The sequence below is a fragment of the Oncorhynchus kisutch genome, linkage group LG7, assembly GCF_002021735.2.
Source record: "Oncorhynchus kisutch isolate 150728-3 linkage group LG7, Okis_V2, whole genome shotgun sequence".
NCBI lineage: Eukaryota > Metazoa > Chordata > Actinopteri > Salmoniformes > Salmonidae > Oncorhynchus > Oncorhynchus kisutch.
The window spans coordinates 14,789,040-14,804,406 of record NC_034180.2 but is presented as its reverse complement, the minus strand read 5'-3'; the positions used below and the strand labels follow the sequence as shown (position 1 = coordinate 14,804,406).

The following is a 15,367-nucleotide window of genomic DNA, read 5'->3' as shown; positions in this document are numbered from 1 at the left end:
AGGCCCGTCACACAGGTAAACTCCAAAGAAACCCAAGTCAGCCAGCCACTAGCCACCTGACAAATAGCTGGAAAATGTCTACCCGCTGCGTTGAAGTCTAAAGTGGTAGGTGGGTGTGTAGGCCCTATCGCCCAGCACTCCAAAGCTATTCAGATTTAACATATCTGTGGTTAGAGCAGGATATTTCCAGTTGAAGAATGCAAGGGTCTTTTTTTCTCAGATGAAGGAGACAGCTGGAGATATAAATAAGGACACATTTAAAGCTCTGGGCCCTGCGCAAGATCCTCTTATTTTTTTACTGTGCTTGGGAGTTTCAGAAGTCCATAGAACAAATTAGCTATTTTACAACTCTACTCTAGAGTTGCCCTCCTTTTAGCCAATGGTCAGTCACCACAGGATTAAGGCACTTAATGGTCAATTCAACGTCTGCATTGGCCATGCAGCATTTACGGTGATACGGAAGTCGGGTATTTCATACTTTTTACGCTTTGCGGAGCGGCGCAGAGCTGTTGTGAAGGAAGTTGTCAAGGGAGAGTTTGTGTTTATACCGGTCCTCCCGACCCCATCTACCATCAACCAATTATGTCAAGGCAGAGCTATACGGAGCCCTCCGCATTGTTGCAACATTTCTGAGGCGCACGACGATGTGGTACTGAGCTCAATTTGGCCTCTGCGTGACTCTGGAGGCTCTGAATTGCGTCACACCCTCCAAACGGAGCCTCCGACCACATTTTCAGAATCAAGCATAAATTGTCTCAATGTGTTTGAATTGGGGTTGCATTCAGCAGTGCACAACTTTCTGGAATGTTCAGATAGAGATATGTTATGTAGAACAAACATGCCTCTCTGATATGTAGAATAAGAAATCATGTCAGCTCTATTCGGACATTTCTATCTGCAACCTCCCTCAATGTTTGCTTACTGAGTGTGGCACTAGTAATCTTCAAATTAATTGACTGTCAGCCAGAGCAGTTTATTATTGTGGTTAGGTTAGAAGAGATTTAGTGGCTAAATGAGCTAGCTAAGGTTTTTCTTCTTTATGCCCAAATTAAGTAATTCTCTCTATTTTGATTGTATATTTAATCATTTATACCAGTTAAGTCATAGGGCTGTTATAGGCTACTCAGGAAGTGTTTAGGAATGAGATTTTATTGTTCAATATAGTTTATAAACAAAGGAATTGTTGATTATGGCAAAATGGAAATTGTGTGTTGAAAAATATGGAAATTTGACCCATAGAATGATCATTCTCTATTTTTATGACTGGACCATAGTACTCTATTATTGGCATATTCATAGGGTCTGCCAACCATAGAGTACTAGAGAATGATCTTTCAATGGGTCAAGTCTCAATATTTTTCAACAATGCAATATTTCTACACACAATCCCCTCCGTCTGTCTCTGTCTCCATCTCACCCCACCACACCCCACATCCCTATCGCCATCCCAGGCACCACGTCCCATCCCTTACCCATGTAAGGTAGCCTTTGTGGAGAGTCTGTATTTAAGGAAAATGGCTAATATTTAGGGACTGGAACTTGTAATGTTAGCTGGCCACCTATTTTAAACTAGCCCGTAAAGTCCTATACATAGCCAGGCTAACACAGTTAGTGGTGCCGCATATAGGAGGAGAAAGAGACTGACAGGCGACACACACACAGACACCGGCCGGACAGTGGGCACATAAAGCTCTCTCCAGTACATCTTATTTTTTTGCCTTCGAAGCCAGCGTTCCCGCTCCGTCTACTGGGCATTTCCATCTAAATTGGAGTTCATAGGAGCATGTCAAATTGGGCGTTCAATGAAAGCGAAGAGTCTATATTTGTGACTTTTTATACATTTTGTTGTTACAAAGTGGGATTTAAATTGATTTAATTATATTAATATCCATAATTATACATTTCTGTATAGATCAGGGACGCATGATGTAATTCCATTACTGTCATTCCTTCACCAGAAGTAAATCCACTTCAGCAACTGTAGTTCAATTTCCAAAATACATGTTTTCATCCTTGAGCATGCAGCATGCTTTTACCTCTCACTAGAGCCCCATCACTACCAGCCTACTTGCCTCATGTCATAGCTGACACCCCATTCTTTCTGCAGACATCTTTTTGATTCTTAATTCGGAGCAGATATTTATAACAGAAATTTAAGAAAACGTGGTTGAATTCAAAACTGAAGGAGATTTTACTGTAATTCTTTAACCAAGCATTGCATCTGCACAGTTCTTCCAGTAAATGTGTTTTTGTGACATTTTCAGTGTAAATTGTTCAAAGTAGTCATTATGCATAGAGTTGGAAATCAATGGTTTTTGTTTGGCATACAATTTAAAGTGAAACATCTGAATCCGCATAATTCCGTTACTGTGGAATTGTCCTACTCCAGCTACTTCTGGAATGTTCTGTGACGCCATACAAGGTTTACCTGTTGTGTAGGTGTAAAAGCAGGGGGAAATGTCTGTCTCTCCCCCTCTCTCTTGCCTGCTTGTTTTTCCGACAAATAAAATAAATAGGACAAGTTGTGTTTTCTGTGACCCAACTGTGCTCAGCGGCCTCTTCAATCTAGCTACCTTCGGTTACTGGCCCAACGCTTTAACCACTAGGCTACCTACCACCCCTACTTCCCTCGGGTACAGAAAGACAGAAGCCTCTGGCTGGGAGAACAGTGTGTTGTGAATGGACATTATAATCATCAGTAAATTGGTTACAGTAGTAAAGTTGAGCTGGGGGCTAAAGACTCAGGTCTGGTCTGGGCCTCACCATGCCTGTCTGTCCATGTCCCTACTAGCTCTCAAACTAACACAGTGTGTTATCATGGTAGTATCCTAGCAGAACTGAGCCCCTTTCTAACTGTCTGGGCCTCCCCGCCCCCACCCCCCTGTCTCTTGTGTGTGTGTGTCTTGCAGTCCTGTTTGGCGGCGGCGGAGGGCAGCACAGTCCCCTGAAGCGTTCGGTGTCCCTTACCCCCCCGATGAGTGATGGCTCCTTGGCCGGTTCCTCCTCCTTGGGTTTGGGTCATGGCTGGCTCTCCCAGGAGGACCTGCGCGGGCCCCGAGGAGGAGGGCTGGGGCTGGCCCCCACCGATCCCCACCACGCACCCCTCTCCCCCCAGAGCAGCGTAGCGTCTTCGGGTAGTGGCGGCAGCGAGCACCTGGAGGACGCAGGTCTAGGAGGAGGAGGATGCTGTGGAGGAAGCTTGTACCGCAGGAGCACATTTCATAAGGAGGGCAGCGGCATGAGGGGTGAGTTCAGTACTCCACCGCTCTCATGCGTAGCGGACAGGGTAGCATGGAGGAGGCAGCCATGGGGGCTAGGGGTTAGAGGGTGTTCACCACAGGATGTCCCTCATCAACTGTTTTTGAGTTGACCGCATCTGCCCCCCAAATGCGTTTGATAGTTTGTTAGATATTTAGTGTAGTGATCCAGTCATTGATGAAAAATTCCACGTCTATCAATGTCAGTTGAAACAGAGATTTGTGTCCTGGTCTGAGACTGTTAAAGTGTTTTCTAGAATGTCCTCTCCAGCAGTTGTGGTCGGTGCCGTTTAAGATTAAGGAGGACGTTATATTGGATGACTGTCATTCATATTCCATTCACCCAGCTCATCGATAGGTTTATACTACTAAACTCAGCAAAAAAAGAAATGTCCTCTCACTGTCAACTGCGTTTATTTTCAGCAAACTTAACGTGTAAATATTTGTATGAACATAACAAGATCCAACAACAGACATAAACTGAACAAGTTCCACAGACATGTGACTAACAGAAATGGAATAATGTGTCCCTGAACAAAGCGGGTGTCAAAATCAAAGAAACTATCTGGTGTCAGTATCTGGTGTGGCCACCAGCTGCATTAAGTATTGCAGTGCATCTCCTCCTCATGGACTGCACCAGATTTGCCAGTTCTTGCTGTTAGATGTTACCCCACTCTTCCACCAAGACACCTCCAAGTTCCCGGACATGACAATGGCCCTAGCCCTCACCCTCCGATCCAACAGGTCCCAGACGTGCTCAATGGGATTGAAATCCGGGCTCTTGGCAGAACACTGATATTCCTGTCTTGCAAGAAATCATGTACAGAATGAGCAGTATGGCTGGTGGCATTGTCATGCTGGAGGGTCATGTCAGGATGAGCCTGCAGGAAGGGTACCACATGAGGGAGGAGGATGTCTTCCTTGTAAGGCACAGCGTTGAGATTGCCTGCAACGACAACAAGCTCAGTCCGATTATGCTGTGACACACCGCCCCAGACCATGACGGACCGGATCGATCCTGCTCCAGAGTACAGGCCTCAGTGTAACGCTCATTCCCTCAACGATAAACGTGAATCTGACCATCACCCCTGGTGAGACAAAACCGCGACTCGTCAGTGAAGAGCACTTTTTGCCAGTCCTGTCTGGTCCTGCGATGGTGGGTTTCTGCTGCCGGTGATGTCTGGTGAGGACCTGCCTCAGGACCTGCCTTTACAACAGGCCTACAACCGCTCAGTCCAGCCTCTCTCGGCCTATGATGGACAGTCTGAGCACTGATGGAGGGAATGGGCGTTCCTGGTGTAACTCGGGCAGTTGTTGTTGCCATCCTGTACCTGTCCCGCAGGTGTGATGCTCAGATGTACCGATCCTGTGCAGGTGTTGTTACACGTGGTCTGCCACTGCGAGGCCGATCAGCTGTCCGTCCTGTCTCCCTGTAGCGCTGTCTTAGGCATCTCACAGTACGGACATTGCAATTTATTGCCCTGGCCACATCTGCAGTCCTAATGCTTCCTTGCAGCATGCCTAAAGCACGTTCAGATGCAGATGAGCAGGGACCCTGGGAATCTTTCTTTTGCTGTTTTTCATAGTCAGTATAAAGGCCTCTTTTAGTGTCATAGGTTTTCATAACTGTGACCTTAATTGCCTACCGTCTGTAAGCCTTAGTCTTTAACGACTGTTCCACAAGTGCATGTTCATCAATTGTTTATGGTTCATTGAACAAGCATGGGAAACAGTGTTTAAACCCTTTACAATGAAGACCTGTGAAGTTATTTGGATTTTTACCAATTATCTTTGAAAGACAGGGTCCTGAAAAAGGGACATTTCTTTTTTTTACTGAGTTTACATGATACCTGAATTTGCTACAACCTGGCCTGCACATGAAAGTTTATAATGTAGTTGTACAGGTTTGAGAGACACATTGTAGGAATCAAGGTGACAGACAGTGACACATTCAATACCAGATTCAATACCGCCTTGCACACGCCTGCATCTGATCTGGTGTGCAATCATTAGTCCAAACAGTTTCAGTTCCGTTTTGCAACTTAAACAAGAGTTTCTGGTATTGGACAAATTCAGATAGGGCCCTGCCCACTTTCTTCCGTTTGCTTCCTTGTTAAGAAATATTTTGCAACAGAATTAGCAGAATGAATACACCCCTGATCACCGGCTTGCACACACAGTTCACAGCGAGGCTATATACAGGGGGTACCGGTACAATGTGTACTGGGAACTGTAACACGCTGTCGTACACGTAGATCCAGAACATCCCATACATGCTCAATGGGTGACATGTCTAGTGAGTATGCAGGCCATGGAAGAACTGGGAAATGTTCAGCTTCCAAGCCATGGGACTGTGCATTATCATGCTGAAACATGAGGTGATTGCAGCGGATGAATGGCACGACAATAGACCTCAGGATCTCATCACGGTATCTCTGTGCATTGAAATTGCAATCGATGAAATGCAATTGTGTTTGTTGTCCGTAGCTTATGCCTTTCCATACCATAACCCCACTGCCACCATGGGGCACTCTGTTCACAACGTTAACATCAGGAAACCGTTCGCCCATACGACACAATACACATGGTCTGCGGTTGTGAGGCTGGTTGGACGTACTGCCAAATTCTCTAAAACAGTTGGAGGCGGCTTATGGTAGAGAAATTAACATTTAAATTCTCTGGCAACAGCTCTGGTGGACATTTCTCTAGCTCCCATAACTTATGTGGCATTGTGTGACAAAGCTACACATTTGAGTGGCCTTTTATTGTCCCCAGCACAAGGTGCACCTGTGTAATGATCATGCTGTTTAATCAGCTTCTTGATATGCCACTCCTGTCAGTGGATGGATTATCTAGTCAAAGGAGAAATGCTCGCTAACAGGGATATAAACAAATTTGTGCACAAAATTTGAAAGAAATATGGAACATTTCTGAGATTTTTTATTTCAGCTCATGAAACATGGGACTAACACTTTACATGTTGCGTTCATATTTCTGTTCAGTGTAGATTGCTATTTATCAATAATGTTTTGTTGCATTTAACTGCCAAAAATACTGTTATAGAAGCTATTTCCTTGGTAGGTGACGTCAGGGGTCACCATGTCGGAGACGTGGGTGCTCAGGATGATAGTTTCTGACTAGTAATTACCAGTTTGAGGGCCGTTCAAGTGGATTTTTTTCCAGTCATGTGGGCTGTCTCTTAAGTAATTACCCATCCCGGATCCGGGAGAATTGTCATCAACTGACACTAAGTAGCATAACGCAACGGACAAAAAATCTTATTAGAAAATATTCATATTCATGAAATCACAAGTGAAATATATTCAAACACAGCTTAGCCTTTTGTTAATCCCCCTGTCATCTCATATTTTGAAAATATGCTTTACAGCCAAAGCAAGGCAAGCATTTGTGTAAGTTTATCGATAGCCTAGCATAGCATTATGCCTAGCTAGCAGCAGGCAATCTGGTCACGAAAAGCAATCAAATTAAATTGTTTACCTTTGATGAGCTTCGGATGTTTTCACTCACGAGACTCCCAGTTAGATAGCAAATGTTCCTTTTTTCCAGCAAAAAAATATTTTTGTAGCCAAAAATTCGTTAGTTCTTCAGGTTTGGCTGAGAAAACGACCGGAAATTGCGGTCACGACAACGCCGAAAAATATTCCAAATTAGCTCCATGATATCTACAGAAACATGGCAAACGTTGTTTATAATCAATCCTAAAGGTGTTTTTCAAATATCTATTTGATAATATATCAACCGGGACAGAGCTTTTTTCAGTAAGACCGGGTGGAAAAATGGCTAACTCTGTCTTTTGCGCGAGAAATACACAAGAGCCATCAGGTGGACACTGACGCAATGTTGTCGCTCAGGCTCATTTTTCAAAATAAAAGCCTGAAACTATGTCTTGTGATACTAGACACATTAAGGAAGCCATAGAAAAAGGAATCTCGTTGATGTCCCATTCACTGCTCAATAGGGAAGCATAGAAAGGGACTCTTATTTAGAAACCGCTGCGTTCCTGATTGGATTTTTCTCATTCTTTTGCCTGCAATATCAGTTCTGTTACACTCATAGACAATATCTTTACAGTTTTGGAAACTTTAGAGTTTTCTATCATAAGCTGTCAATTATATGCATATTCTATTTTCTGGTCCTGAAAAATAGCCCGTTTACTTTGGGAACGTTATTTTTTTTTTTTTTTTTTAAAGACCCCTAGATTCAACAAGTTAAGTAAGTGCAACACAGGGTGCATTGGCCAATTAATTGAAATCTTTGGCCTGCTTATATAAAGTGGGTACTACTTGTTTGCTGAAATGGATGCAAGAGTAAAGTTCATAACATGGCTCGATCACTTTCACGAGGTGCGGAAACACCCTATTCTCATTTCAGATACAAAAATATATAAACATAGCCTGCTCTTGTAATTTCTTTAGACCGGTCAGAATCTGCTGTCAAGGGTTGCTTGAATGTAGAGGGGAGACGTTGTTGTGGTGTTTCTTTGCGTTTCCGTCTTGCTCTTGTATACTGGGGTGACGTCGGCGTAAATGTGTCAACATTACACAGAGTGTTCAAAACATCTTTCCAGGACATAACTTTCACCTGGTCAGTATATGATTCTGTATTGATGTCACTTGGTAAATCCATCCAGGAGACCGGTTAAAGAAGGAATTGCCTTGAGACTATTACCATTCAGAGTGTGAATGGGCAAGACAAAAGAGTTGTCTTTTGAAAGGGGGATTTACATTTTAGTCATTTAGCTTATCCAGAGCGACTTGCAGTAATGAGTGGATACATTTTTGTACTTGGTAGTAGGTGCGCACCGGTTTGAGTGTGTCAAGAACTGCAATGCTGCTGGGGTTTTCACGCTCAACAGTTTCCCGTGTGAATCAAGAATGGTCCACCACCCAAAGGACATCCAGCCAACTTGACACAACTGTGGGAAGCAATGGAGTCATCATGGGCCTGTGGAACGTTTTCAACACCTTGTCGAGTGCATGCCCCAATGAATTGAGGCTGTTCTGAGGGCAAAGGGGCAACTCAATTTTAGGAAGATGATCCTAATGCTTTGTACATGTGTTGGCAACTGCAAAAATAATTCTCGTTGAGCGTGGCGACATACTGTTAACGTTTTATTCACAACTCTCACAACTCTCCTCGAATTCTGGTTTATCAAACCCACCAATCGCCATCAGACAGAACTAAGTTCCCTGCTGCGCCTCACAAATGGACAGTTTGAAATGTGCCAATTCAGATTTTAACTTTGATTACAACGTGAGCATTGGCTCTAGTTGTTTTAATGGAATATTCTGAAATGTTTTTTTCAGTTCAGATTTACTGAACAAACATAGGCCTACAATACAGCGTAGGCATAGCCTATAGACCTAGTGTTTTTCATTTTGTTCCTTTTTTTAATGTATTCATTCGGGTTCACAGTGCAGACTGAACCGAGGCCCCCATACCTAACGGTTCGGTACGAATACTGTACCTGGTGACTTCTGGGCCAAGTTTTGATTGGTTGGTTTGGTTGGCCCCCGCATCTTGTCTGTGCAAGCACTTGAGTGAATGGGGCAATTAGGAAACAAGACCCCCGTTGCTTGGTATTTTAAGTTATGCGCCACCACCGCTCATGTTAAGGGCTCCAATATGGCTTGACTAGACCACGCGACGACAGAGTACTGTCAGGACAGGAGCGTACATGCTCTTATCGGTCTCTGATGTTGCCTTTATAGGGTGGCTTTCTAGAAGACCCTGTTGCATGCGCAGTCTCAGGACACAGATACAGTGACATCTGGTTCCTAGTGTACCCCGTATAACCTTGAACCATTACCAATATGCACAAGTTTGCATAAGCAGTCCTAAGCATCTGGGCTCCTATTCAGACTGTATCTCTGACTAGGAGTGCCGATCTAATCCATATACTCTTATTCATTACAGTCTAAAAGGCAAAACTGATCCTATATCAGCACTCCTACTCCGAAACTTTGTGAACACGAGCATGAATGGTACAACCAGCTAACAGTGGAGGTTTCTGGTATTGTTTGCCTTTGCTTGGGGTCAATGTTTTTGCCCTTTTCTAGTAGAAAGGAAGGCCATTTTAGGCTTTGTTTAGAGCCTGGTGTTTGCATCTAAGTGTGACGTACACCGTTAAAGTACTGTGTTACCAATACATTATGCTGTAACAATGAAATGTGATTTAAAGCAGTAAAATAAAATGCTTCTAAGGTAATTGACATTCACACTCACCACATAACATACAAAGCTAACGATAGAACCAAAACTCCTTAGCTAGCGATCTGAGGAGGTCAAAAAGGGTCATGGTCTCAGTGTTTTACATCACGGCTTTGACTTGAAGGATAAGAGTTGAAGTGATAAGTCCCTATGGGCCCAGGTCCAAAGTAATCCACTAAATAGGGAATAGGATGCTATTTGGGACGGAGTCTGAGACACTAGGAGAGTTTTAATGGTGAGAGGGAATGTCAGAAAGGACACTCATATCAGTGTTGTTACATTGACTTACTACAGCTGTGCCTAAGACATTTGTCTGACGTGTGTGCCTACAGATGTGCCGGCCTGGCTGAAAAGCCTCCGTCTCCACAAGTATGCGGCACTATTCTCCACCATGACGTACGACGAGATGATGTCACTGACCGAACAACAGCTAGAATCACAGGTCAGTAGCAACAAGGAATACCTAAGGAAACTTACTAGGAGCATAAAGGCAATTTTAAGGAATTGTTACGGTAGTGAAAGTCTGTCTCCAGTTTCTAGTACTGTACTTATGTCGTCTTCCTCAAAGAGCTGATAGACAAGAACCGGTATTGTAAGAGTTGTAACAGGATGTTATAAAGGCTCATTCATGCTTATAACAAGTTCTAAAGTAGTATTCTTTTTTTAATGGGAGGCTTTAAGTAAAATGATTCAGAAATGTTCAGTTGAACACGTTGATTAATTACCCTTTTCATTATGTATTTCTTTAACTTGTCGTTGGTGTGTGTTTGTGGTGAAGGAATGTTGAAAGAGTGAAATTATATTCATTTTCTGCAGAATGTCACCAAAGGGGCGCGCCACAAGATAGTCATCAGCATCCACAAACTGAAGGAGCGCCAGAACATGCTGCGCTGCCTAGAGAAGGTCAGTGGTGCAAGCTGTCAACTTCTTAGGTTGAGTAAGTTGTCACGAAGCGTCTACAATGTAGAGGCCCAATCCCAAATCAACCCCTGAAACCTTCTCCCTCTGCACTTATTGAAATCTAAGAACATTTGATAGGTATAAGTAATATGGTTAAATGAGCAATATTACCATATTGCTTTACACCTGTCAAATCCTCTCAGATCTGTGACAGTCAGGGTCAATTTGGGAGACAGACAATTGGGGTCAGCGATTCACTTCCTGTCTAAAGGATCGGTCAACTGAAGTTTGGGCAGTTGCTCTTTTTCTTTTTCCTCTCTTCGTCTGTGCTGAGTGGAAAAGACTTGACAGGGAAAAACAGTACAGTATGTCTGAACCTGACTAGCTGTCTAGTCATGAGGAAGAGGGCCAAGTGAGAGACCTTGGATCCTTCCATTTCTCTTCGAGAGGGAGGTAAAAGGAATTGAGGAAACGAGCTGGAGGAAGCAAAGATTCGACTGCTAGTAATGTTTTTAGACACAGCCACGGTAGCTCTTCATTTGATGGCTTGCTCACCTGTCAGTTATTTTAGATCAGTACAGATGAAGAGGACACAGGTAGAGAAAATACACTTTTTCGACTAGAGAGAGTCCACTTATCCAGGAAGATAACGTCTGAGCCCTGTCTCTATAAGGGTCTCGGACAATGGCTGTCAAGGTCCCAGCGGGGTGTCTTCTCTTATAGGGCCTTCTAAATTCTAAATTTTCTAAATTTTCACCAGGGGCTCTTCATTCAAAAATGTGCTTCTGCGCTACATTTGTATGGTTTGGGGGTGAAACAAGACACCTGTTGCTTGGTATTTCAAGTTTTTATGCGCTTGCTTGCCACTCACGTTAAGGGCTCAGATATGGATTTGACTACCAGCAGCAGTACTGGACAGGGGACACAGAGCATGCATCCAAAATGGCACCCTATTCCCTATAGTGAACTACTTTTGACCAGAGTCAAAATTAGTGGAGCACTGGTCAAAAGTAGTGCACTGTATAGGGAATAGGATGTCATTTGGGATGCAGGCAGACCGGACAGGATAGTAGTGAAATGTGTGTATTTTTGCTGATGAGGTCGGAGAGCGTTTCCTCCCTTTCATGTCCAAAATATCCCGCCGCCTGACAGCCGCTGTTGTAGAAAGGACTGACGGAGACTTCTAGAATGATCCCCCTCTGGGCTATGAGTATTTGTTTTCCTTACTGTAACGGTCCGGAACTGTTTGGTACCCTATGTCTCTTTGATGTTAAAGAAGCACCTTCATTATAGATCATGCTGACTAATTTCCTTTCTCCCTTCTCTCTGCTATATCTCCTCCTCCCCTGCTCTCCTCTCTTTCACTTCATCTTTACTGTACCCCTTTGTGACCTTCCCTCTCTTGCTCCCATTCCTTAATTCTCTCTCCTTCTATCACTTTGTTTCCTTCTCCTTCCTTTTCTCTCTCTCACATTCTCTTTCCCTTTAATTTTCTCTCTCCTTTCCCAGGACGTGTTGGAAGGGGGTAACCTGCGCGCCCCTCTTGCCGAGCTCCACCAGATGATCCTGACACCCATCAAGGCTGTGGCCAGCGACGAGTCGTTGCCCTCCTCGACCACACAGCAACCCCTGTTGAGCCTTGAGGGGAAGAGCAGCGCCGCCCCGGGTTCTCACCTGGCCCCCGGAGGAGGGGAAGGGGAGACGGGGGCTACCCTCATTGCCGAGGGGGACATCCCCGGCCAGTTCACTCGCGTCATGGGCAAAGGTAGAGGATCTAGTCCCATAGATTGGGAAGTTAAGTTGTCGTTGTCACTCGCACGTCACATTTGTGTGATAGACTGCACAGAAAGAAAACCAAACACCTGGTGTCACAATGTGGTCACTATTTAACTTCAAAACCATTTTCATATTTTTCATTAGTCCACCATATGGTCCCAAATATTATAATTTTTCCTAATAGTGTTGACTTCTGGAAAGGTTTCATGATGATGATACAAAACACAACTTTTTGCGTTTACTTGTTTTTGGGCATTAGGAGACTGAAAGCGATTTAACATTTTATTTGACTATCAAAAACGGATTAATGAAAAACATACTAAAATAAACAATTGTAAGACAGCCCTTAGCCATTGTATATTGGCCATATACCATACCATCGGGCCTAATTGCTTAATTCTAGTATGTGGGCGTTTTGTTTTCTTGACTTCCCATAGACTTCCCTTCCTCTCCCTAACCACCTCAGTGCTATGTACTGAACAAACAGTGGACATTTTGGAAGAAATGTGGAATATGGATATCAGTGTGACCACGTTTCCCCTTGCTCAAACCCTGTGTCCTTAAATCCCCCTGCTTTGGGGAAAGTAATTCACCCGCTCTCTTTTTCTTTCTTTTTCTACCCTCTCTCCTCCCTTTTTTTGTCCTCCCTTTCCCCCTTCTCTCCCTCCTCTCTATCCAGTTTGCACACAGCTCCTGGTGTCCAGGCCAGATGAAGAGAACATCAGCTCCTATATGCAGCTCATTGACAAGTGCCTTCTGCATGAGGTACACACACAGAGAGAGAGAGAGAGAGAATACTTTTCTGAATACACTTCTTCAGACCCTTATTTATATAATGGGTGAATGTTTCACATTAGAGCAGCAGTTGTCATCTACATTTCAAGGGGAAACTGACTCTGCCTTTGTGTGTGTGTGTTCATAACCTCACAGTATTTTAGACATATATTACATTCTGTATCAGCTCAAGTGTGAAAGCTGGATATTGGAAATTGTAAAAAAATACAAAGGTATACTGAACAAAAATGTAAGCGCAACACGCAGCCATTTCAACGCTTTTACTGTGTTACAGTTCATATAAGGAAATTAGTCAATTGAAATAAATTCATTAGGCCCTAATCTATGGATTTCACATGACTGTGCAAGGGCACAGCCATGGGTGGGCCTGGGAGGGGATAGACCCACCCACTTGGGCGCCGGGAGCAAGCCCAGACAATCAGAATGTGTTTTTCTCCACAAAAGGGCTTTATTTATACAGAAATACTCTTCAGTTTCATCAGCTGTCCGAGTGACTGGTCTCAAACGATCCCGCAGGTGAAGAAGCTGGATGTGGAGGTCCTGGGCTGGCATGGTTACTTACACATGGCCTGTGGTTATGAGGCCGGGTTGGACGTACTGTCAAATTCTGTAAAACAAAAAGAAATGAACATTCAAATCTCTGGCAACAGCTGTGGTGTACATTCCTGCAGTCAGCATGCCAATTGCATGCTCCCTCAACTTGAGACATCTGTGGCATTGTGTTTGTGTGACAAAACTGCACATTTTAGAGTGGCCTTTTATTGTCACCATCAGTCGTTTGTACTGTGTAATGATCATGCTGTTTAATCAACTTCTTGATATGCCACGCCTGTCAGGTGGATGGATTATCTTGGCAAAGGATAAATACTCATTAACAGGGATGTAAACAAATTTGTGCTATATTTTAAAGAAATACACTTTGTGTATATGGAGAATTTCTGGGATATTTTATTTCAGCTCACTACATGTTGCGTTTTATATTTTTGTTCAGTATATTTCTAGTGTAGTGGGGCCATAAAAAATCAAAATAAACTAACAAAGCTGAACTGCAAAACCCTAAGTCATGGTCTTTCTCCTACTCTTTGGCCCTGCAACCTCTCCTTTCCCCTCTCCTCCCTCAGGCGTTCACTGAGACACAGAAGAAGCGGCTGTTGTCATGGAAACAGCAGGTGCAGAAGCTGTTCCGCTCGTTCCCCAGGAAGACTCTCCTGGACATGGCGGGCTACCGGGCGCAGAGGAGGTAGATTAGACCCCACACACACACACACACACACATGGATACACATAGACAGAGATATGTATACACTACCATTCAAAAGTTTAGGGTCATTGTTTTTGAAAGAAAACCACCTTTTTTGTCCATTAAAATAACATCAAATTGACTATTGACTAAATGACTATTGTAGCTGGAAACAGCAGATTTTTTATGGAATATATACACCGGCGTACAGAGGCCCATTATCAGCAACCATCACTCCTGTGTTCCAATGGCACGTTGTGTTAGCTAATCCAAGTGTATCATTTTAACAGGCTAATTGATCATTAGAAAACCCTTCTGCAATTATGTTAGCACAGCTGAAAACTGTCATCTGGATTTTTAAAGAAGCAATAAAACTGTCCTTCTTTAGACTAGTTGAGTATCTGGAGCATAAGCATTTATGAGTTCGATTGCAGGCTCAAAATGGCCAGAAACAAATCACTTTCTTCTGAAACTCGTCACTCTATTCTTGTTCTGAGAAATTAAGGCTATTCTATGTGAGAAATTGCCAAGAAACTGAAGATCTGGTACAATGCTGTGTACTACTCCCTTCACAGAACAGCACAAATGGGCTCTAACCAGAATAGAAAGAGGAGTGGGAGGCCCCGGTGCACAACTGAGCAAGAGGACAAGTACATTGGAGTGTCTAGTTTGAGACTGGCAGCTTCATTAAATAGTACCCGCAAAACACCAGTCTCAACGTCAACAGTGAAGGGGAGACTCCGGGATGCTGGCCTTCTAGGCAGAGTTGCAAAGAAAAAGCCACATCTCAGACTGGCCAATAAAAAGAAAAGATTAAGATGGGTAAAAGTACACAGACACTGGACAGAGAAACTCTGCTTAGAGAGCCAGCAACCCGGAGTCTCCTCTTCACTTTTGAACGGTAGTGTATATACAAAAAAAGTATGTGAACCCATATGTATTGTATATGTATTGAATGTTCAATGAGGTTAAGAAGAATCCTAGAGTGTCAGCTAAAGACTTACAGAAATCTCTGGAACACGCTAGCATCTCAGATTAAACTACAGTTGAGTTGTTTGGAAGGAACACAACACTATGTGTGGAGAAAAAAAGGCACAGCACACCAACATCAAAACCTCCTCCCAAACTGTAAAGTAGCTTGCTATCATCGACAGAAAAATGAATTCCC

At 43.5% G+C, this 15,367-nt stretch overlaps 1 protein-coding gene across 2 annotated transcripts in view; it reads left to right on the top strand.

Annotated features, from left to right (window-relative positions):
* Positions 1–15,367, top strand: part of LOC109882861 (protein Smaug homolog 1) — a 101,015-nt gene that overhangs the window by 66,549 nt on the left and 19,099 nt on the right. The window contains exons 4-9 of one of the 2 annotated variants that reach the window (XM_020474951.2): positions 2,910–3,245; positions 9,821–9,930; positions 10,305–10,391; positions 11,898–12,153; positions 12,844–12,929; positions 14,081–14,199. In XM_020474951.2, coding sequence (XP_020330540.1) covers positions 2,910–3,245; positions 9,821–9,930; positions 10,305–10,391; positions 11,898–12,153; positions 12,844–12,929; positions 14,081–14,199 — 994 coding nt within the window. The remainder of the gene's footprint in view (positions 1–2,909; positions 3,246–9,820; positions 9,931–10,304; positions 10,392–11,897; positions 12,154–12,843; positions 12,930–14,080; positions 14,200–15,367) is intronic. The other variant, XM_020474952.2, reaches the window with a different exon arrangement.